The sequence below is a fragment of the Rhinopithecus bieti genome, unplaced genomic scaffold, assembly GCF_001698545.2.
Source record: "Rhinopithecus bieti isolate Rb0 unplaced genomic scaffold, ASM169854v2 scaffold_13243, whole genome shotgun sequence".
NCBI classification, from domain to species: Eukaryota; Metazoa; Chordata; class Mammalia; order Primates; family Cercopithecidae; genus Rhinopithecus; species Rhinopithecus bieti.
Genome location: NW_016807353.1, coordinates 298,220 through 320,971, shown reverse-complemented (window position 1 = coordinate 320,971; position 22,752 = coordinate 298,220). Strand labels below are relative to the sequence as shown.

At 51.8% G+C, this 22,752-nt stretch overlaps 2 protein-coding genes across 6 annotated transcripts; both read right to left on the bottom strand.

The window, feature by feature from the left end:
• Window positions 1-603: 603 nt before the first annotated feature.
• Window positions 604-17,992, bottom strand: ZNF771 (zinc finger protein 771). 4 transcript variants are annotated; one of them, XM_017881418.1, is made up of 4 exons: window positions 17,746-17,992; window positions 11,498-12,066; window positions 10,975-11,124; window positions 609-1,650 (listed from the first exon to the last, which is right to left on the bottom strand). In XM_017881418.1, exons 3-4 carry the CDS (start codon window positions 11,113-11,115, stop codon window positions 838-840), a joined length of 954 nt encoding a protein of 317 aa, XP_017736907.1. In that variant the 5' UTR covers window positions 11,116-11,124; window positions 11,498-12,066; window positions 17,746-17,992; the 3' UTR covers window positions 609-837. The 4 variants fall into 4 exon arrangements, with proteins under 4 accessions (XP_017736908.1, XP_017736909.1, XP_017736907.1 ...); XM_017881419.1 differs by lacking the exon at window positions 17,746-17,992 and having other exon boundaries at window positions 604-1,650; window positions 11,759-12,335; XM_017881420.1 differs by lacking the exon at window positions 17,746-17,992 and having other exon boundaries at window positions 604-1,650; window positions 11,815-12,335.
• A 285-nt stretch (window positions 17,993-18,277) lies between these two features.
• ZNF48 (zinc finger protein 48) lies at window positions 18,278-22,752 on the bottom strand. 2 transcript variants are annotated; one of them, XM_017881415.1, is made up of 2 exons: window positions 22,503-22,752; window positions 18,278-21,049 (listed from the first exon to the last, which is right to left on the bottom strand). In XM_017881415.1, exons 1-2 carry the CDS (start codon window positions 22,579-22,581, stop codon window positions 19,272-19,274), a joined length of 1,857 nt encoding a protein of 618 aa, XP_017736904.1. In that variant the 5' UTR covers window positions 22,582-22,752; the 3' UTR covers window positions 18,278-19,271. The 2 variants fall into 2 exon arrangements, with proteins under 2 accessions (XP_017736904.1, XP_017736905.1); XM_017881416.1 differs by having other exon boundaries at window positions 22,408-22,746.

Below are 22,752 nucleotides of genomic sequence, written 5' to 3'. Positions count from 1 at the left end.
TTTGGAATTTAAAATTTTTTATTTATTTTTGAGACAGCCTCGCTCTGTCGCCCAGCCTGGAGTACAGTGCCACAATAGTAGCTCACCACAGCCTCAACCTGTGCTCAAGTGATCCTCCCACCTCAGCCTCCTCATTTGCTGTGACTACAAGTGTGCGTCACCATGCCCAGCTTTTTTTTTTTTTTTTTTTTTTTTCCCCAGTAGTGCTGGGATTACAGGCGTGAGTCCCCGCATGCTGGGCTGGGATGTTTTGAGGATGAAAATAAGTAAGTTTACATAACAAAGCAGTTAAAACCTTTAATGTTGTGTTAGTTTTCTCTCCTTCACTAGACTGAGATCTGAGGGTTGTGCCTTGCTCACTGGAGCTCTGCCGAATGCAGTGCGTGTCTGATGAACATAGTATACTTACAGGCCCTTTCAGATCTAAGGTTATGAGCACCTAACCAAGGGCCAAGTGTGCGATCACCTCCTACCCCCAACACAAACCGAGATGCCGGGAACCCCTTTTAGGTTTACATCCCCATTTGGTTCCTTGACTTGGCACCTGAGCCTGGAGAACCCCAACTTTCTTCCTCTCCCACCCACCTCATTCACAGGCACGGGTGGGGTGAGGATATAATACTTTATTCACTAACACGGGCCAAGGGAATGTAGTGATGGAGGATGGGCACTGTTTCCAGGGACCCCAGCAGGGGATTCTCCCTGTCTTCCAGTTCCAGGACAGCCGGGCCTGCAGTCCCCTCAATTTTCCAGACCCGGAGGCCGGGGCGCAGAAGGAGCCCGGGTTAGTGCAGCCAGGTCGAAGCCCCAGCGCGCCGCTCCGCAGCCCTGCGGGGCTCAGCTACCCTCGCACTCCGGGCAGCGCTCGGTGGCAGTGGCGGCCGTGGCGCCAGGGGGCAGCTTGAAGTCCCTGCCGCAGCCGGCGCAGATATACAGGCGACGCCGCATGTGCGCGCGTCGGTGGCGAATGAAGTGCGAGCTTAGGCGGAATCGGCGGCCGCACTCGGCGCAGGGGTAGGGCCGCTCGCCTGTGTGCGTGCGCGCATGCTCCGCCAGGTTGGAGCGGTGGCCGAAGCGACGGCCACACACAGCGCAGCGGTGCGGCTTCTCGCCCGTGTGCACGCGCCGGTGCTTGGCCAGCGCCGAGCTCTGGGCGAAGCGCGTGCCGCAGTCGGCGCATGCGTATGGCCGCTCGCCCGTGTGCGTGCGTCGGTGACGCGCCAGGCACGAGCTGCCGCCGAAGGCGCGTCCGCAGTCCGGGCACGCGTACGGCTTCTCGCCCGTGTGCACGCGCAGGTGCTGTGCGTAGTTGGAGCTCTGCGCGAAGCGGCGGCCGCAGTGCGCGCATGCGTACGGCTTCTCGCCCGTGTGCCGCCGCCGGTGCTGCCGCAGGTTCGAGGCGGCCGAGAAGCGCTTGTCGCACTCGGGGCACTCGTAGGGCCGCTCGCCCGTGTGCGTGCGGCCGTGTTTGGTCAGCGCCGACTTCTGCGAGAAGCGCCGCCCGCACTCGGTGCACGCGAAGGGCCGTTCGCCCGTGTGCGTGCGCGCGTGCTTAGCCAGCGTGGAGCGGCGCGCAAAGGCGCGGCCGCAGTCGGGGCACGCGTGGGGACGCGCCGGGTCGGCGGACGGCGCGGGCGCCTCGCCCGGGACCTGCGGGGAGAGGGGGATAGGTCAGCCCTTAGCGGCAGGTCCCGGAGCCAGAGACCTGGGTCTCCACGGGCTGCTCCCTCTGTGAGCCTCAGTTCCCCATCTGTGAAATAGGAAAGGCCACGATGCTGCCTCGCAGGATGGCTGTGCGCATCCGGTGAGATAATGCGCGTAACGCACACATCACAAAGCCCAGTGGCGTTCTAGCTATTTTTATTAATTCAACCAATATTTACTGAGGGCGTGCAGTGTCCTAGACTGTTCTAGGCACGGGGATTCCGCATTAAATAAAAAGGATTTTAAAAATTACTGCTTTCAGGAATAATGGATAAGGAATGCTGGTATTGGGGATGCTACAGATTTAAAACAGGGTTGTCAAGACACCTTACCGATATGATAACGTGAACAAAGACTTACAGGAGGTGACAGAGCAGGCTACATGGATAGCCCTCTGAGGAGCATTGCAGAGGGAACGGCAGGGCGCAGAGGCGGGAGTAGCCTACTGAGTTCCAGAAATGGCAAGAAAAATTGGTTAAAGCAGAATGCATGATGGGGGCAGTCACAGATGTGGTGGTGGAGGAGATCTCTTGGCTTATAGGGCCTTGTATTTATTATATTTGGCTTTTTTTTTTTTTTTTTTTTTTAAGAGACAGGGTCTTGCTGTGGCCCCGGCTTGGTCCCGAACCTCCTGGCTCAAGCAGTTCCTCCTGACTCAGCCTTCTTAGTAGCTGGGGTTACAGGCACATACCACTGTGCCTGGCTCTGGCTTTTAATATAAAGGAGACAGGGAACTGTAAGAGATGTCAGAGGCCTTTGAGCAGGGAAGTGACCATATCCTACACATTAAAAAAGGCTCCCTCAGCCTACTGGGGTTGAAAACCAAATGAAGGAGTTGGAGAGCGCAGAAGCAGAAGCCCAGTGAGGAGGCCACTACAGCCACCTGGCAAGAGAAGATAGTGGCTCAGACCCAGGTGACAGAAGTGGACGGTGGATGGTGGAGGTGGTGAGAAGTGATTGGCTTCTGGATCTATTTGCAGTGTGAGACAATAGATTTAATAAAACATTAGATATGAGGTGTAAAGAAAAAGAGATCAAAATGACTTCAAGGTTTTTAAGCTTAGCAGCTGCAAAGGTGAAGTTGCCATTTACAGAGATAAGGACGGTGGGAGGAGCAAGTTGAGAGAGGAGATCTGTTTTGGATGGTGTCACGGCTTCTTGACATATCTGGAGCTCAGAAGCGACACCTAGACTGAAGATGTTAACTGAGAAGCTATCAACCTATAGATGGTTTATAAAGCCTTGAGAATTAGTGGATGAGATCATCCAGGGGATGGGCAGAGAGAACCTAGGGCAGCAAGATGGGGAGAAGCCAGGGAGGGAGGAGAGCAGGAGAGGGGCATCCTGGAAGCCAGGCCAGGATCAAGTCCAGGCTCTTAATCAGCTTTCAATAGCAAACACCTATCATTTTTTAAGCAGTGAAGAAAAAGGCAAGAGTAAAACCCAAATGCTACTCTGAGGTCTGAAACAAAAAAATCTGAAAATGAGCCAGTTTCACAAGCTCTGGCCTTCTAGAGATAAATATCAGAAAAAGGAAAGAAATGCCTTGTAAGATGCACGTGAAAGGAAAACATTCTGGACTAACAGTGAAGAGTATTGAGGGCACACTGCTCCCTTTAGAAAAAAGAATGCTCAAAACCCCAGCAAAACTGATGTCGAGTATCTACTGTGGCCAAGCAATTAATTCATGACCAAATGAAGTACCTGGGACATATTAAGGACAAGACAGTGTCACCTTCTCCCATATTTGATCTCCACGAGGTAATTATCATCATCCCCATTTTACAGATGGGGAGACAGGTTAAGAGGGTAACAGCAAGGCCAGGTGCAGTTGCTCACCAGCACTTTGGGAGGCCGAGGCGGGTGGATCACGAGGTCAGGAGTTTGAGCCCAAGATGTTGAAACCCTGTCTCTACTAAAAATACAAAAATTAGCTGGGTGTGGTGGCGGATGCCTGTAATCCCAGCTCCTTGGGAGCTGAGGCAGGGAACTGCTTGAACCGGGCAGGTGGAGGTTGCAGTGAGCCGAGATCGCACCTCTGCACTCCAGCCTGGGTGACAGGGTGAGACTCCATCTCAAAAAAAAAAAAAGAGTGACAGCAGAGAATAGTAGGGCCTTCTCTTTCTGAAGCTGCAAGAGGGCCTTCAGGGCTTCGAGATTGTTTGTCAAAAGGTAGTGGTTTTGTGGTAACCAACTCAGAAATTGGAAAACAAGCCAGGCATGGTGGCTCACGCCTGTAATCCCAGCACTTTGGGAGACCGAAGCAGGCAGATCACTTGAGGTCAGGAGTTCAAGACCAGCCTGGCCAACATAGTGAAACCCTGTCTCTATTAAAAATACAAAAATCAGCTGGGTGTGGTGGCTCATGCCTGTAATCCCAGCTACTCAGGAGGCTGAGGCAGGAGAATCACTTGAACCCAGGAGGCAGAGGTTGCAGTGAGCTGAGATCGTGCCACTGCACTCCAACCTAGGCAACAGAGTGAGACTCCCTCTCAAAAAAAAAAAAAAAAAGAAAGAAAGAAAGAAATTAGAAAACAGGGCAATTTAGGAAATTAGTGACCAACCAAGGGAAATCTGGTTTAAATAGTATCTATACTCATAACAATAGCAACAATCAATAGCAAAGTATTAAGCTTTGACAACACTATGTATGTTATTGTATTAAATCCTCCTGTCACTCGCCTTGAGCTGGCTGTTGTCTCTTTTGATAGCTGAGAAAGCTGAGGCTGAGGGCGATGAAATTCACATGGCTAGTGGGAGCCAGGATGGACTCAGGGTGCCCATGAGACCATGCCGTTGTTCAGGCTACACTGTTCTGAAGTCATGTGACCAAGATGTGACAGAGGCTGAACTCCAAGTCCCTGGCACACTCCAAGAGGGATTCAAGGTTAAAATACAAGTTGATACTTTAAATGGAGAAACTCCCCACAACATGTTTGGCACCATCTGAATTCAAGGTCACATTTTCCAGTCTTGCCCTGGTTTTGAAATCTGTTGGTTTATTTCAATACATCAGCCACTGTGGAGAGAACTTGTCTCATCATATCTACATTTTTCTGGCCCGTTTTTCCTTGGCACCCTCTTTAAGGTGACTTTGGACAGCCTGAGGGCTTCCTCATGCTGGGATCGCTGACTTCTGAAAAAGAAATTCTCCACACAAGCGTTGTTGATGTCTCCAGCCCAGGAGAAGGGGCCTTGGGTGCCCAAGGAAAAATCTTGGTAAGAGGAGCTGAATCCAGCTCATTAAGATCCTCCTCTGCCCCAGTGTCCTAAGAAAGGCCAGGTAGGCTAAGTGAGATCAACTTCCCCGTATGAGGCCAGGTGCAGTGACTCACACCTGTAATCTCAGCACTTCGGGAGGCCAAGGAAGGAGGATTACATGAGGCCAGGAGTTGGACACCAGCCCGGGCAACACGGTTAGACCTCGTCTCTACAAAAAGTGAAAAATTAGCCAGGTGTGGTGAGGTGCACTTGTAGTCCCAACTACTTGGTAGCCTGAGGAAGGAGGATCACTTGAGCTCAGGCTGCAGTGAGCTAGCGATCATGTGCCACTGCACTCCAGCCTGGGTGACAGAGTGAGATCGTGTCTCTAAAAAAAGAAAAAAAAACAAAAAACAAAATTTCCCAGCATGAGGTATGAGGTGGTATGTGGGCAAACTTTTTAAAAAGTCTCATTATAATTGTTATGCATTTATTTTCACAAATATTAAAAAAGAGATCACATGAAACCCAGTTTCATCAGTACTATTGTTTAGATGACGGTAAATTTATTTAACAAAACAATGTGAATCTATTTGAAGAAAAGGATTAATAAGTAATATGAGTACAACATATGAGCAATACACATGTGACTGAAACTTGGCAAATACCAGACTAGGTGATCATTAATGACCCAAGCGTGTCTTAAATTCTACAACTATTAGATTTTAAAATCAGAATAAATGGTATTTGCACTATAACAAGAGATTACTGTGGATATACAATGTAGTGTAATAATATAATAATCCAGGTATTAGAAGTTAGTGATTTTTGTCTTCCTGCTTAAATGTTTTTTTTTTTTTTTTTTTTTTTTTTTTTTTTTTTGAGACGGAGTCTTGCTCTGCCGCCAGGCTGGAGTTGCAGTGGCCAGGGCTTTTTTTCTCAGCTCACTGCAAGCTCCGCCTCCCGGTTCACGCATTCTCCTGTCTCAGCATCCCCATTAGCTGGGACTACAAGGCGCCCGCCTCGTCGCCCGGCTTAGTTTTTTGTATTTTTAGTAGAGATGGGTTTCACCATATTAGCCAGCGAATGGTCTCGATCTCCTGACCTCGTGATCGCCGTCTCGGACCTCCCAAAGTGCTGGGATTACCTGGGATTACAGGCTTGAGCCACCACGCCCGGCCTTAAATGTTTTTTTAACCAGGGCAAACATCCCAGTTTCTTCCTTAGCCATTATTTCTCTAATTAATAAAATAACTCCCACTTGTTGGGCACTCACCATGTGCCAGGAACTGTGCTAAGTGCTTTTTACCAGTACTCTCTTTCTAAATTCTCACCATGACTTCGGTTAGGTACCTTAGACCTGTTTTATATATAAGGAAATAAGACTCAGAAGTTAAGTGAGTACACAAGGCTATACAGCTAATAAATGGCAGAGCCAGGGTTTGAACTGAAGTTACTCATTTTCCAGAACACTTATTCTCTTAACCATGATGCAATCCTTTTTTAATTCTCTCTTTTTTGAGAAAAGGTCTCACTGTGTCACCCAGGCTGGATGCAGTGGCATGATCATGGCTCACTGCAGTCGTGGGCTCACTGCAGCCTTGACCTCCCAGGCTTAAGCAATCCTCCTGACTCAACCCCCCAAACAGCTGGGGCTACAGGGGCATGCCACCACACCCGGCTAATTTTTGTATTTTAGTAGAGATGGGGTTTTGCCATGTTGCCCAGGCTGGTCTCAAACTCCTGAGCTCAATCAATCCTCCTGCCTTGGCCTCCAAAAGTGCTGGGATTACAGGCAAGAGCCATCGTGCCCAGCCTCCATGATGCAATTCTAATCTCACTGACTAGAGTTTGAGGCCACTTATGCAGCTTGTCTCTTTCCCGTGGACTCTTTTTGTGGTCACAGTCTTCCTTCTTTTTGGTACAAACGGTTAAACACAATCCCTGTCCTCTAGTTCCTTGCTGGAGGATGTATGGTCCACAGACCAGCAACATCAACATCACTGGGAACTTTTTAGAAATGCAGAATCTCAAATCCCACTCCAGATTTTACTGAATTAAAATCCTCATTTTAACAAGACCCCTGGGTGATCTGTGTGCATGTGAAAAATTAAGAAACTGATCTATAAGAGAAAAGAGCTACTCCTGGAGAAAGCAGGAAGCAAAGGTGAAGAGGGCTTTGCAGGCTGAGACCACAAGGGGGGATGGGATAGGTGTCGAGGGGATGAAGCCAGAATGGCATGAAGTCTGATGGTGAAGAGCTTTGAATGCCAAGTTTAGCAGCTGAGACCTCACCCTGAGGGAAGCAGAAAACCACTCAAGGGTTCAAGCCGGGGAAAGATAGGTTTGTATGTGCATGGAGCCCTCTGAGAAAATCTTTCTAAAAGATAGATTGGGTTTTGATGGCAGAGGGAGGATCCTCCAGCCCCTGCATGCAGCGTAATTAAGGCCCTTCTGGACAGTGACTGGCCACAAGACTGGCAATAGCTAGGACTCACTGAATGTCACCACTGGAAGGCGCTCTCAAGGTCACCATTTCATAGATGGAGAAATGAGGCTCAGGAAGGCCCATAGCAAGCTGACAATCGAGCGCTCTTCTGGGCACGGTGCTAACAGTTCATGGGATATGTGTGCATAATCCTTGATTCCACCCATCTCCTCCAAATCCAGTCACCCTGATGATACTTCTCAGACTGGCATTCAAGGGTCTTTTTCTATTACCCCATTTTACAGATGTGAAAGCCAAAGAAAAGCTGGTCAGTGGTGGGGTTAGAACCACTACATGATACCATTAACAATCTGGCCCTATATGCCTTTTATGACTAGCCATGCCAAACCTTCACTGCACATACCCCTTGGCTCTAGCCAAGTTCCTAAATGGCACCTTTTCCTCGTCATTGCTGTTACTACCTTAGAGCAGGCCCTACCTGGCCTGGTCCCCCTATAGCAGCCAATAATTCTAAACAGAAAATCCAATCATGTTCCTCCTCTGAATTTTTTTTTTTTTTTTTTTAGACAGAATCTTGCTCTGTTGCCCAGGCTGGAGTACAGTGTGCAATCTCAGCTCACTGCAACCTCCGCCTCCTGGATTCAAGTGATTCTCCTGCCTCAGCCTCCCGAGTAGCTGGGATTGCAGGCACATGCCACCACATCCGGCTAATTTTTGTATTTTTAGTAGAGATAGGGTTTCGCCATGTTGGCCAGGCTGGTCTCGAATTCCTGACCCTAGCCTCCCAAAGTGCTGGGATTACATGCATGAGCCACCACGCCTGGCCTGTTATTGTGTTTTTGAGACAGGGTCTCCCTCTGTTGCCCAGGCTGGAGTACAGTGGTGCAGTCATGGCTCACTGCAGCCTTGAACTCCTGGGCTCATTCAGCCTCCAGAGTAGCTAGGACTACAGCCACCATGCCCAGCTAATTAAAAAAATTTTTTTTGTAGAAATGAGGTCTCCCTTTGTTGCCCAGGGAGGTCTCGAACTCCTGGGCTCAAGTGATCCTCTCGCCTTGGCTTTCTAAAGTGCTGGGATTACAGGCGTGAGCCACCACGTGTGGCTCTTCCCATGATTTAAGGCTTCTGATGGTGCCACAGAACCTAACACAGTACATCCTGCCCTAGCTTTCAAGGCCCCTCTGTCCCCCAACTGCCTTTCCAGTCTCATTTCCTCTGAGTCTTTGCTTTTGCTGTTTCCTCCTCCTGGAATGCCCTTCACCCTCCTCCATGTGCCAAACCCCCACAAAGCCTTCAAGGCCCAAGTCAGAAATTATCTCCTCTGGGAAGCCTTCCCCACTGCCTTTAGTCGTTTGCCTTCAATCCTCTGTGCCCCCACATTCACTTCCCTGATCAACCCCAGTTCTCATGGTTCAGCCCAGGCCTTTGATAAAAATGAGTTGAGCAAGGCACGGTGGCTCACGCCTGTAATCCCAACACTTTGGGAGGCTGAGGCGGGCGGATCACAAGGCCAGGAGTTCAAGACCAGCCTGACCAATATGGTGAAACCCCATCTCTACTAAAAATACAAAAATCAGCTGGGCATGGTAGTGTGCACCTGTAATCCCAGCTACTCAGGAGGCTGAGGCAGAAGAATTGCTTGAACTCGGTAGGTGGAGGTTGCAGTGACCCAAGATTGCACCACCGCACTCCAGCCTGGGCAACAGAGTGAGACTCCATCTAAAAAAAAAAAAAAAAAGTTGAAAAATCTCCAGAAGGATGACCTTGCCCAAGGTCCCGAGCTTTGGGGAGAAGAATAAATGTAACAGCAACTATTTCCATGTTTATTATGTGCCAGACACAGTTCTAACTCTGTGCATGTGTTGACTCATTCATTCCTCACAACTCCAAGATGTAGGTGTTGTTATAATTTCCCTTTTACAAATGAGGAAACTGAGGCATGAAGCGGTTAGGAGACTTGCCCAAGGTCACACAGTGGGTAAGTGATGGAGCTGGAAGTCCACCCTAAGCTCTGGAGCCTGTGTTTGTAACTTAGAGGCCAAAGGTGGAGATCAGGCAATCGCAGGGCCAGAAGAGGCAGGCAGAGCTGGATAATGGGCCAAGGGGGCCCGCAACAAACAGAACCAGATAGTTATTAGACTGGAAGAGGAGGCCTGAGGAACTTGTCCCCTCCCCCAGCACCCACCACGCCCACTAGGGGGCAGCAGAGCATTCTTTCCCTGGGAACTGGCTCCTGGGCAGGAAGAATCAGAGCCCGGGCTGTTGCAAGCTGTCCCCTGAAGCCAAGCCCTCTGCTGGGACTCAGGGCTGCTCCGGCTGTGGGCAGACAGAGTCCTCTGGGGTTCTGACAAGCGGAAACATATCTGATGGCAGTTAGGGTCTCCAGGGGGGAAATTTAACTCATATTCTGATCTCAAAACCTTCAAATACCCTCAGAATAAAAGGCAGACTCCCTGTGTGGCCTGCCAACCACCCCCCATCATCCACACTACTGCATGACCAAACCACTCACCCTCACTGCTGCAGTGCACTACTCACTCGTCTGAGCCTCTACAAGGGCCATTTCTGGCTGGATGTGGTGGCTCACACCTAGCTGAGGTGGGAGGATCACCTGAGCTCAGGAGTTTGAGACCAGTCTGGCCAACATGGCAAAACCTCAACTCTACTAAAAATACAAAAAATTAGCCAGGCGTTGGTGGCACATGCCTGTAATCCCAGCTACTTGGGAGGCTGAGGCAGGAGAATCACTTGAGGTGGAGGTTGCAGTGAGCCAAGATCGCACCACTGCACTCCAGCCTGGGCAACAGAGCGAAACTCGGTCTCAAAACAAAACAAAAAAAATTAGCCAGGTGTAGTGGTGCATGCCTGTAGTCCCAGCTACTCGAGAGGCTGAGGAGGGAGGATCACCTGAGCCCAGGGAAGTCAAAGCTGCAGTGAGTTGTACTGCACTCCAGCCTGGGTGACTGAATGAGACCTTGTCTCAAAAAATAACAGCAATAAATAATAAAAGGGCCATTTCCTCTGCCTGGGTCACCCCACTTCCACCCCCAGACTCCTACTGGTCTCACATAAGCCATCCTTTTACTAACTTTGAGACCTGTGGCCAGTTACCAAACTGCCCTGGGCCTCAGTCTCCTCATTTGTAAAATGGAATAAATGCTCCAACATCATAGAATTGAGGTACTTAGAACAGGGCCTGGCACATAGAAAATGCTAGGCAAGGGTTAGCTATTGTTACTGTTGCTGTTGAACTAACCTGTCCTTTCCCCCACCTCTAAATCTGAGTTAAGTTCCCACTTCTAGGCTTCATCATCCCCCTGTACCTGTAACCATCACATGGGATTCTAACTGTGTGGTTACCCTTCAGTCTAACATCAAGTTCCAAGGGGGATCCAAGGACGGAGTTTAATCTCCTGCACCCAGCAGGAAGCCTGGCACAGTAGGCGTGACTTCTGTATGATGGAAGCCCAGGCAGTGGGGCAGAAGTATGGGCCAACCCTGAGGTTCTAGATCTGAGATTCTGGGAAAAGTAGGGGCAAGATCCCTGGCTTCTATCTGAGGGAGGCTGGGCCTGGACCAGGTTTGAGGACAGTGGGCCCCAGGGTGTGTGTGACACATACCTCCTTGTTGTCCATAGGGATCTTGAGTTTCACCACCTCATACTTCTCCTCACCCTCATCCTCCTCACCCTTCACCAGCAGCACCATCTCCTCCTGCATCTCTTCCTCCTCCTCCTCCTCTGCCTGCTGTTCGCCAGGCATCTTGGTGTCCTGAGACGGGGAGCTGGATCAGAAGCTCAGGACCCGCCCCCCACCACCACCACCACCGTGGCCCTGGCCCAGCAAGGCGGTGCAGCCGTGGCTTCTCCCGCCCTGCCCTGGTCTCCGAATCTGGTCCTCTCCCGTCCACCCCAGCCCGGCCCCACGCTCTGGCACAGCCCCGGGACCAGCTCCGGGGGCTCGCGTTCACCCCACTCATCCCGGCATTCAAGGCCCTGAACAGTTCGAATCTCCAGCCCCCGCAAGTCGCCACCATCCTTGCGCTGAGTCACTCCCCAGGGCCCGGGTCGGTGACCTGGAGCTCTGGGGCATGGGCTGGAGGCGGGATCGGAGCGGAAACCCTGGGGAGGAGGTGCGCACTCACCAGCCGAAGGTTCCGCGCTTGCGGTGCCCCAGGCCTGGGCGCCGGGCGGTTGGGCACTGAGCGAGGCCGCGGCTCCGGGGGCGGGGAGAGGGCGGGGAGAGGGCGGGGCCGCAGGGACGGCGGGTCATTGGTCTGAACATATAGCCCCACCCCCTGGGGCGGAGCCCTAAAGGACCCAGGAGTCCGGCCCAAACCGCTCCGAGAGGACGGCTAGCTCTGACATGGCGTGGCGTCCTCCGCAGTCCCCCGACTCCCAAGTACCTGGAGCCGACACAGCGCCCGGCATTCAAGGTCCTCGCAGCCGAATTCCAACCTACCCTCGCGGCCGGTCTCCTGGGGCCGGCTCGGAGGTCTCCGCTGCGCCCAGCGCCTTTGCTCCGCCCGAACTAGGCCACGTGCGCTCCTTCCCCGGCCTGGGCCTCTCGCTGGCGCCTCGCCTGGAGGGCGGACCCTGCTGCCTCCTCACTTCTTCCATTCCCTCTTTCTATCTCCTCTGTCGTCTTTTCTCCTTCTTTCTCGGCGTCGCCTATTCCGCTGGCCTCTGGGATATCTTGCTCCTTGAATACATCCTAACCAAATCAACATCCACCCAAGCTACCGCTGTCGCGTCATGCGTGGGGTGCTTACCATACGCCAGCGCTGTTCAGCGTCTTACACACCTGGTCTCATTTGATCCGCACAACGATGGGTCCTGATCCATTTTACAGATTAGCTCACTGAAGTTCAGGGAGGTAAACTGATTTGCTTAAGTTACACAGTAAAGATGTCATAGCATCCCTGACAACCAGTAGCCTAGGTGGACAACAGCCCAAATCTAAATCCAGTCCACAGGGGTACCTTGTTTGGGCCTTAGGGTATTTTTACTTTAAAAAAAAATCGTTTCGGCCGGGCGCGGTGGCTCACGCCTGTAATCCCAGCACTTTGGGAGGCCGAGGCGGGCGGATTACGACGTCAGGAGATCGAGACCATCCTGGCTAACACGGTGAAATCCCGTCTCTACTAAACAAAATACAAAAAATTAGCCCGGCGTGGTGGCGGGCGCCTGTAGTCCCAGCTACACAGGAGGCTGAGGCAGGAGAATGGCGTGAACCCGGGAGACTGAGCTTGCAGTGAGCCGAGATCTCACTAATGCACTCCAGCCTGGGCAACAGAGCGAGACTCCATCTCAAAAAAAAAAAAAAAAAAATCATTTCAAGGCCGGGCGCGGTGGTTCATGCCTGTAATCCCAGCATTTTGGGAGGCGGAGGCCGGTGGATCACTTGAGGTCAGGATTTCGAGACCAGCCTGACCAACGTGGTGAAATCCAGTCTCTACAAAAATGACAAAAATTAACGGAGCGTGGTGGTGCACGCCTGTAATCCCAGCTACTCCAGAGGCTGAGGCACGAGAATCACTTGAACTCGGGAGTTCAAGTGGTTACAGTGAGCCGAGATAGCGCCATTGCACTCCAACCTGGGCAACAAGAGCGAAACTCCGTCTCAAGAAAAAAAAATAAATTGGGATATTTAATATAAAAATATATTTTATATGAAAATATACAAATTCTACTTCCTTTGAAAAATAGCCACTTCGCTTGAAAAAGCAGATATTAGCCAGGCGCAGTGGCTCATGCCTATAATCCCAGCATTTGGGAGGCCAAGACAGGCGGATCACGAGGTCAGGAGATAGAAACCATCCTGGCTAACACGGTGAAACCTCCGTCTCTACTAAAAATACAAAAAAATTAGCCGAGCGTAGTGGCGGGCGCCTATAGTCCCAGCTACTGGGGAGGCTGAGGCAGGAGGATGGCGTGAACCCGGGAGGCGGAGCTTGCAGTGAGCTGTGATGGCGCCACTGCACTCAGCCTGGGCGACTGAGCGAGACTGTCTCAAAAAATAAAAATAAAATAAAAAATAAATTAAATTTAAAAAGGAAAAAGCAGTATGTAATTCTCCCATTTTATGATTGGGGCAACTAAGATTCAGAAATCATGAAGGAAAAGAGAAATAACATTCAATAAGTGCTTACAATTCCTATGTTGTCTCTTTACAACAGCCTTGTTGGGATCAATAATATCTCCATTGGACAAAAGAGGAAACTGAAGCTTAGAGAAGTTGAGTAATTTGCTCAAAGTCACACAGCTGGCAAGCAGCAGATGCAAAGCTTGTGCTCTTCTATTGCACCAAATTACCTCTCAGGAATTAAGTTATAAAGTTGGCTCTTTTGCAGAGCTGGGAAAAGGAATCAAATGCCTGGATACTCACACACAGGATCCCCAAAAGCCACTTTATTGTGTTCATTCTCTGAGTTTTTGTTTTGTTTTGTTTTGTTTTGTTTGTTTGTTTTTGTTTGTTTTTTTTTTTGAGGCAGAGTCTCACTCTGTCGCCCGGACTGGAGTGCAGTGGCCGGATCTCAGCTCACTGCAAGCTCCGCCTTCCGGGTTTATGCCATTCTCCTGCTTCAGCCTCCCGAGGAGCTGGGACTACAGGTGCCCGCCACCTCGCCCGGCTAGTTTTTGTATGTTTTTTAGTAGAGACGGGGTTTCACCGTGTTAGTTAGCCAGGATGGTCTCGATCTCCTGACCTCGTGATCCGCCCCTCTCGGCCTCCCAAAGTGCTGGGATTACAGGCTTGAGCCACCGCGCCCGGCCTTTTTTTTTTTTTTTTTGAGATGGAGTCTTGCTCTGTCACTCAGGTTGGAGTGCAATGGCACAGTCTAGGCTCACTGCAACCTCCACTTCCCAGGCTCAAGTGATTCTCCTGCCTCAGCCTCCCAAGTAGGTGGGATTATAGGCACACACTACCACACCCGGCTATTTTTATATATTTTGTAGATACAGGGTTTCACCATGTTGGCAAGGCTGGTCTCAAACCCCTGACCTCGTGATCCACTTGCCTCGGCCTCCCAAAGTGCTGGAATTAAAGGCTTGAGCCACCACTCCCAGCCTCTCTGAGTATTTATTGAGTCCTATGTACCTGTCACCATTCTAGGTATGGGAGATGTAGTAGTGAACAAAACATAAAAATCTTGGCTCTTGTGGCACTACCAAGGGTGCAAAAAAAATGTAAACATGTAAATAAGGAAGATAATATCAGATAATAATAGGTGCAACGAGGGAAATCTGACAAGATGATCCAACAGGGAGCGGCTATGGTAACAGGGGCTTCCTTAATGCAGGCAGGGAAGGCGTCTCAGGATACAATTTTTTTTTTTTTTTTTTTGAGATGGAGTCTCACTCTGTCACCCAGGCTGGAGTGCAGTGGCACGATCTTGACTCATTGCAACCTCCACCTCCCAAGTTCAAGGGATTCTCCTGCCTCAGCCTCCGAGTAGCTGAGATTACAGGTGTGCACCACCACACTCAACTAATTTTTTTATATTTTTGGTAGAGACAGGGTTTCTCCATGTTGGCCAACCTGGTCTTGAACTCCTGGCCTCAAGTGATCCACATGCCTTGGCCTCCCAAAGTGCTGGGATTACAGGTGTGAGCGACTGTGCCCAGCCTGGATACAATATTTTGTTTGTTTGTTTGTTTGAGACAGAGTCTCCAACTGTCGCCCTGGCTGGTGTACAGTGGCAGGATCTTGGTTCCCTGCAACCTCCGCCTCCCGGGTTCAAGTAATTCTGCTGCCTCAGACTCCCGAGTAGCTAGGATTACAGGCGCCTGCCACCACACCTGGCTAATTTTTTGTATTTTCAGTAGAGACAGGGGTTTCACTATGTGAGCCAGGCTGGTCTCAAACTCCTGACCTCAAGTGATCCACCCACTTCGGCCTCCCAAAGTGCTGGGATTATAGGTGTGAGCCACCGTGTCCGGCCTGGATACAATATTTGAGATGAACCTTGAATGATGAGAAAGGGTTAGCCATTTGAAAATCTGGAAGAAGAGTGTTTGAGACTGAACTGCAGAAGCCTTGGAGAAGAATCTTGGTGTGTTTGAGGAATCGGAAGAAGGCTTGTGTTGCTGGATCTGAGCATCCAAAGGAGTGAACAAGGGGAAATGTAGCAGGGGAGATGGAGGAGATGTAGGCAAGGGGTAAACTAGGCCAGAACCCAACCTCTAGCAAAAGCAATGCATCTCACCCTGATTAAAAGAGAATCAGTGAGGAGACTCAGCCAGGAGCCTGTCTCTGGCAGTGAAAGCCCTACTGGAAGGAGCCTCCTGCTATTTTAAACAGGAACTTGGAAAAAGAAGGTAAAGGGCTCCATTGATGTGCCCTGCAATCATGTACAGGTATCTACTTGCAATATGATCTAGCTCATGTTCTTGAGGATCTCATAGTCTAGTAAAGAAGCTTTTGGGCCATGCGCGGTGGTCATAATCCCAGCACTTTGGGAGGCCGAGGCAGGTGGATCACCTGAGGTCAGGAGTTCGAGACCAGCCTGGCCAACATGGTGAAACCCCGTCTCTACTAAAAATACAAAAATTAGCAGAGTGTGGTGGCGCATGTCTATATCCCAGCTACTTGGGAGGCTGAGGCAGAAGAATCACTTAAACTCTGTCGCAAAAAAAAAACAAAAAGAAGTTTTTGGGGCTGGGAGCAATGGCCTACACCTGTAATACCAACGCTTTGGGAGTCCGAAGCAGGTAGTCACTTGAAGTCAGGAGTTCGAGACCAGTCTGACCAACATGGTGAAACCCTGTCTTTACTAAAAATACAAAAATTAGCTGGGCATAGTGGCACACGCCTGTAATCCCAGATACTCGGGAGGCTGAGGCATGAGAATCGCTTGAACCCAGGAGGTGGAGGTTGCAGTGAGCTGAGATTGTGCCACTGTACTCCAGCCTGGGCAACAGAGCAAGACCCTGTCTTAAAAAAAAAAAAAGAAGAAGAAGAAGGAGAAGGAAAAGGAGAAGGAGAAGCTTGTGGGCGGGGCACAGTGGCTCTCACCTGTAATCCTAGCACTTTGGGAGGTTCAGGCAGGTGGATTGCTTGAGCTCAGAAGTTGGAGACCAGCCTGGGAAATGTGGTGAAACCCTATCTCTACAAAAATCAACAACAACAACAACAACAACAAAAATTAGCTGAGCATAATGGTGCACATGCCTGTAGTCCCAGATACTTGTGTGGTGGAGGAAGGAGGAGCACTTGAATCTGGGAGGTTGAGGCTGCAGTGAGCCGATATCGCATGCTGCACTCCAGCCTGGGTGACAAAGTGAGACCCTGTCTCAAAAAATAAAAAAATTTTAAAAAAGAAGCTCCTGATTTAAAATATATATAAATATGCAGTATGAGTGACATAGGAAAAGGACAATAGGGTGTTCTGGCAGGAGAAGAGTGGGGTAAGTGAACAACTCCTTTGGGGGTATTAGGTATTTGGTGCAGGTCTCACTGAGAAGGTAACTGTGAAGAACCTTGAAAGATGAGTAGGTGTCAGGTGTGGTGACGCACACCTATGGTCCCAGCTACTTAGGAAGCTGAGGCAGGAGGACTGCTGGAGCCCAGGGGTTCGATGCTATAGTGCACTACATTTGTGCCTGTGAATAGCTACTGTATTCCAGCCTGGGCAATATAGTGAGACCCCCATCTCTAAAAATACAAACAAAAACTAAAGATGAGTGGGAGTTTGCCAGATTGGCCAGGAGGCAGTAGGTTGTGGGGGGAAAAAAATATACATATACATATATATATATTTTTTTGATACAGGGTCTCATTTTGTCCCCCAGGCTGGAAGGCTGAGGCGGGCGGATCACGAGGTCAGGAGTTCGAGACCAGCCTGATAAACATGGTGAAACTCCGTCTCTACTAAAAATACAAAAATTAGTCGGGCGTGGTAGAGCGCGCCTGTAATCCCAGCTACTCAGGAGGCTGAGGCAGGGGAATCGCTTGAACCCGGGAGGCGGAGGTTGCAGTGAGCCGAGATCGCACCACTGCACCCCAGCCTGGCCGACATTTTTTGAGAAGAGCGAGACTCCTTCTCAAAAAAAAAAAAAAGGAAAGAAAGTTCACTGAAGGGTGGCTTGGAGGGCACACTGGTAGGGAAGGGAGCTAGGAAAACCAGGAAGAAGGAACTTCCAAAAGCCCCAAAGGGCTCCCCTCAGGCCATTAAGAGCCCCAGCCCCGAACGCAGGGTTCTAGGGTTTTGAGAGCCCATCAATTTGGAAAGCGCGGGCGGAGCAGGAGGAGCCGCACTGCAGCCAGCCCTGGTCCGTTTCTAGGGAAGCCAGGCCGGTGCTTACGATCTCGCGAGAACCCGTCCAGGGATTCTTCCCGCACGGAGATCGGGGAGAGCCGGGGGCGGGAATTTGCGAGGCTGTATTTCGTTACCTTCATTGCTTAGCGGCGAGAATCGCCCTGGACTTTTTTTTTCTTTAATCTCTGGACGATCTGGCCAGTGGTTCTCAAAACGCGAGGGATTGCAGACGTGCTTCCGAGGCCCCGCAGGGCGCTGGGAAATCCGGCGGGCTTTTTTAGGGGTGAAGGAGCACCCTGGTTGCCCTCCCTTTGGGCCGTGCAGCCGAATGACTCTTTTCCCGACGCATATAAAGGGTCTCGGATGTCGGGTTTCCCAGGTCCCGGTGGGCGGCGCATAGGCGTCCGGGCTTTCCACGCAGGTTCCAGACCTGTGGGCCGCCTCCCGCCGACAGCCGTCGCCATAGCAACAGCGCCCCCCGCACGCCCCCTCTTCCTCCTCCTCGCTGCCTTCCCTCTGCAGTGCCGCGCGGTTTTCCTTTTAAGGGTCGCGCTGGGTGCTGTGGCGTAGGTGGTGCCTGCGGGCAGCCAGACCTCAGGCGGGGCATCGGCTGATGGAGCTGGCGGCCGTTTTTGAACCAGACGTCGGAGCTAGAAAGCCGCTGACTACGCCAAGACAACCTCTTTATTTAATGGGCTCAAAGAGAGCACGGGAACCATACAAAATTTAGTTTGAATACTGCCCGCAGACACCCCTCTCCACCTTTTTCATGCCTGTGTGTACACAAATAGTCCAAGCCTCAGACGAGAAGCCGTTTATTGGTAAAGAGACACAGGGAAATGTGGCTGCCAGGCCTCAGAGCGCCCTGCCCTTCTCCCAGTCAGCCGGCCTCTGCTATCCACCAGGACTAGGGCTTGGCATCCAGGCTGGATACCATGAGTGCACCTTCTGTCTCTGGTCTATTCTGTGTCTCCGTGTCAGGGTGGGTTGGCTCCCTCCAGGGCACAAAGGTCTGGGCTCTGTCCAAGAGTGCCCCTCCATAGGGGTGGGTACCACCTTGCCACAGAGCAGTATTTGCCCCATCCGGATGATTAAGATACCCCTGCCTCATCCCATTACCTTAAATTCCAGAAGCCCCATCACTGCAGCTCAGAAGGTAAACAAACCCTGGTTCAGGCGTTGGTCTCCCAGAGCAAGGTTGGGAGGCATCAGTGGTGCAATCAGCTGACTGCAGCCTCAAACTTTTGGGCTCAAGTGACTCTCCCACCACATCCTCCCAAAGTGCTGGGATTACAGGTGTGTACTACCTGCCCAGCAAGGGGAAAGTGTCAGTTCTCAACAGATGAGGCAGCAGGAATTCAGGGTTGAGTCCTCAGGTGAAAGCCAGTTTATTTATTCAACAAGTATTGAATGCCTACTGTGTGCTAGGCAGTCTTCTAGAAGCCAGGGGTACAGCCCGTCCTGGCAAGGTCCTGACTGAGCCCAGCCAGGACAGTTTCCTGAGCTTCAAGGTTACTCTCTCCAATCCCTATTTCTATCTATTCTCCTTCATCCCCTTTCTTCCCTTCCTTCTCCCTCCCACCACCTCCCAGGCCCTTTCTTTGCTAAGCAGCAGAGCCCCTCCCTTTGGTCTCCTGGGCCTCCACCCGCCCTGGACCTGTCATTCCAGTCCTGTCGGTGCCTCCTGCTTGAGGGGCCTTGCCCTACCATCCCCTATCCCAAAGGGCCTCAGGACCAGGTGCCCACGCTGGTGCTTGATGCGGGCAGAACTGTCACCAAAACCCTTGCCACACTCTGCACACTTGTATGGCTTCTCCCCTGTGTGTGTACGCCTGTGTTTGACCAGATCTGAGCTTCGGGGGAACTCCTTCCCACAGAAGCCACACACGTGGGGCTGGCTGGGTCCAGAAGGCTGGGCCCGAACTCGGGGTCGAGGGGCTGTGGCTACTGGGCCAGGTGGGTTATGTGGCCGCAGGAGAGTGGATGGTGGTGGTGGCCGGGCCCGTTCACCACGGTGGGTGCGGAGGTGCTTGACTCGGGCTGAGCTGTCAGCAAAACCCTTGCCGCATTCAGGACAGAGGTAGGGTTTCTCCCCTGTGTGCACGCGATGGTGTTTCACCAGGTCAGAGCTTCGGCGGAAGCCCTTGCCACACTCAGGGCACTTGTGGGGCTTGTCGCCCGCCAGTGGTGGGGGTGGCTCCCCGGCCTGTGGGCCCCCAGGCTCCGGCTCCAAGCCAGGCAGGCCAAAAGGCTCACCCGAATGTGAGGGACTTCGAGGTGTCAGTGGGGGGCTGGTGCCCAGAGGAGGTGGGGGTGGGCTGGGGATCAGAGCAGGTAGGGGATAGCCTGGGAAGCTGAAGTCCTGGGGCTCCATGTGAGTCAGGCGGTGGCGAAGGAGGGTAGAGCTGAGGCTGAAGGTACGGTCGCATTCCGGGCAGGCATGGGGCCTCTCGCCACTGTGGGTGCGGAGGTGTTTGACTCGGGCAGAGCTGTCCGCGAAACCCTTGCCACACTCTGGGCAGAGGTAGGGCTTCTCACCCGTGTGTACCCGCAGGTGCTTCACCAGGTCGGATCCCCGGGCAAACTCCTTTCCACACACATCACAGCCAAAGGGCTTGGGCCCCAAGTGACTGCGCTGGTGACTCAGGAGGCTGCAGCTGAGCACAAACCTTTTGCCACAATCAGTGCAGATATATGGCTTGTCCTGGGCCTTTGGTCCCTGGGTAGCTGCTGTGGCTGCCCGAGATGGCTGCCGTCGGGGCACCACTGGTCGGGGGGGCTGCTCCCCCCGGTGTGTCCGCTGGTGCTTGATGCGAGCGGAACTGTCACCAAAGCCCTTGCCACATATGCCACACTTGTAGGGCTTCTCACCAGTGTGTGTCCGCTGGTGTTTCACCAGGTCAGAACTCTGCCGGAAGCTCTTGCCACATTCACCACAGATAGTGGGGCGCTCACCAGCAGGGATCCGGGACCGAGGAATCTTTGGGGGACCCTGGGCTGGTGGACGGGCTCTATAGGGCTTCTCCCCACTATGAGTCCGCTGGTGTTTGATCCGGGCAGAGCTATCCCCAAAGCCCTTGCCACAGACCCCACACTTGTAGGGTTTCTCCCCCGTGTGGGTCCGCTGGTGTTTCACCAGATCTGACATCTGCCTGAAGCTCTTGCCACACTCACCACACACAGCGGCCCGATCACTACTAGCCTGGCCCCAGCGTGGTTCCCCCAGGAGCCGGGGGCCTCTGTCCTGAGGCTGAGGCTTTCCTAGACCCTCTCTCTGGACCCATAAGTCATCCCAGTTCTGGATGCCTTCAGGTTTGAGAGAGGCATTTCCTACTTCATGATCTGGAGCCAAATCTTCTTCCTTGAAACCCAAGCCATCTTCCTGTGGGGTGTGTTCGAACTCATTTGGCTGGGAAATCACGTTCTCACTCCCTAGACCTGAGGAAAGAAAAGGAAGTTGTAGACCCTCCCCTTTGGCTCAGTCCTTAACTTTGACAGCAACCTCTCCAGGAAGACTCCCTTGACAATCTGTGGTCACGGGAACCCCAATCTGTCTCCTGTCAACCTCTGCTGTACTTACTATCTGTGCCTCTCAATAAAAACTTGTTTTTACTGGGCCCTTAATGTATGCCATTCACCGAGCTCAGCATTAGTATTAAATCCTTGCAAACAATACTATAACACTATGACTATCCCCATATTACAGGCATGGAAAGACTCAGAGAATTTAAGTCCCTTTGCTGGAGGTTAGAAAGGTTAGAAAGTAGCAAAGCCAGGCCAGCAAGGTAGCTCACACCTGTAATCCTAGCACTTTGGGAGGCCGAGGTGGGTGGATCACTTAAGTCCAGGAGTTAGAAACCAGCCTGGGCGACATGATGAGACCCCATCTTTACAAAAAAGTACAAAAATTAGCTGGGCATGGTGGTGTGCACCTGTGGTCCCAGCTACTGGGAGGCTGAGGTAGGAGGATCACTTGAGCCCAGGAGGTGTAGGCTGCAGTGAGCTGTGATTGTGCCACTCTAGCCTGGGCAACAGAGTGAGACCCTGTCGCCAAAAAAAAAAAGGAAAAAAATGTAGCAAAGCCTGGTGTCTAACTAAGGTCTGTCTGACACTCAATCCCATGTTAATCCCTGCATTATAGTGTCTATTTGGAAAACCTGGTATTTGCTATTATTATCTTCTTATATTAGCCCATTCGGTAATTTATTACATCAGTTATCCTGTGTGTACCTGAGAGAACCCAGGCACACATCCCTTCCTCAAGAGGCTTAGGGTGGTAGGAGTGATAAGATAAAATATCAATGGTTATAATTGTGGGTTCAGAATAACTATGTTGTCACAAGAGAGATATGAGATAAGTAGGAACTGGCATATACGGCAGAGAGAAGAGAAAATAGAGTGGAATGGAAGATAAGGTGTCAAAGGATGTTGGCACTAGTCTGAGCACGCACGGTTTGGATTGGACACTAGCTAACGCTTTTAATTAGAAGACAAGGGGACGCTAGGGAAGGTTTTCCAGAAGACACACAGGATTATATCTGGACTTAGATCAATCTGGCGGCAGAATGCATCGGTGGAGAGAAAGGGGCAGAGAGGAGGCTACTGCAATTGCCAGGATAAAACAGAATGAAACCTGAAGTAGGGCAGAGGCAGAGAGAACGAGAAAGGCCGTGGGGGAGGGGGCAGAGGCCGTGAAGAGCCCCTCCGGGCCTGGCGCACAGTAGGTGCTCGGAAAGCTCCGCTCCCTCCCTCGGGGTTTGCTCCCCTCCCCCTATCACCCCGGAGGCACAGCTCACGTCCGATCTTCTTGCATCTCGGCCGGCCACAGCCAAGCATCGCAGTCCCCACTGGCCGTTACCTGTCCGTGGTGGCGCACGGCCGAGGCCCTCACCTGTGCGGGCGCCTCTCAGCGGCTCCCTCTCCTCCGGGCCGTGGAGATCCGGGCCCCAGGGCTCTACCGCGCGCTCCATCGCCGGCACGCCGCCCTGAGCAAGAGGACAGACAGCATCCCGCGGTCACACAGCCATGTGTGGCCCGCGGCGCCCTGCCGCTGCCCTCTGCCGGCCAGCGCTGGCACCGGGTGGCGTCGGGTCCCAGGTACGGGCGCGGCTCCCGGTGCCCCCCGCCCGCGCCGCCGGCCG

Excerpts from the sequence above, each read along its gene's own strand:
- ZNF771 (XM_017881418.1), bottom strand. The coding sequence starts at position 11,115 with ATGCCTGGCGAACAGCAGGCAGAGGAGGAGGAGGAGGAAGAGATGCAG. Across the intron at positions 1,651-10,974 it reads TCCCTATGGACAACAAGGAG|GTCCCGGGCGAGGCGCCCGC; the intron begins GTATGTGTCACA and ends CTCTCCCCGCAG.
- ZNF48 (XM_017881415.1), bottom strand. The coding sequence starts at position 22,581 with ATGGAGCGCGCGGTAGAGCCCTGGGGCCCGGATCTCCACGGCCCGGAG. Across the intron at positions 21,050-22,502 it reads GCTGAGAGGCGCCCGCACAG|GTCTAGGGAGTGAGAACGTG; the intron begins GTGAGGGCCTCG and ends TTCTTTCCTCAG.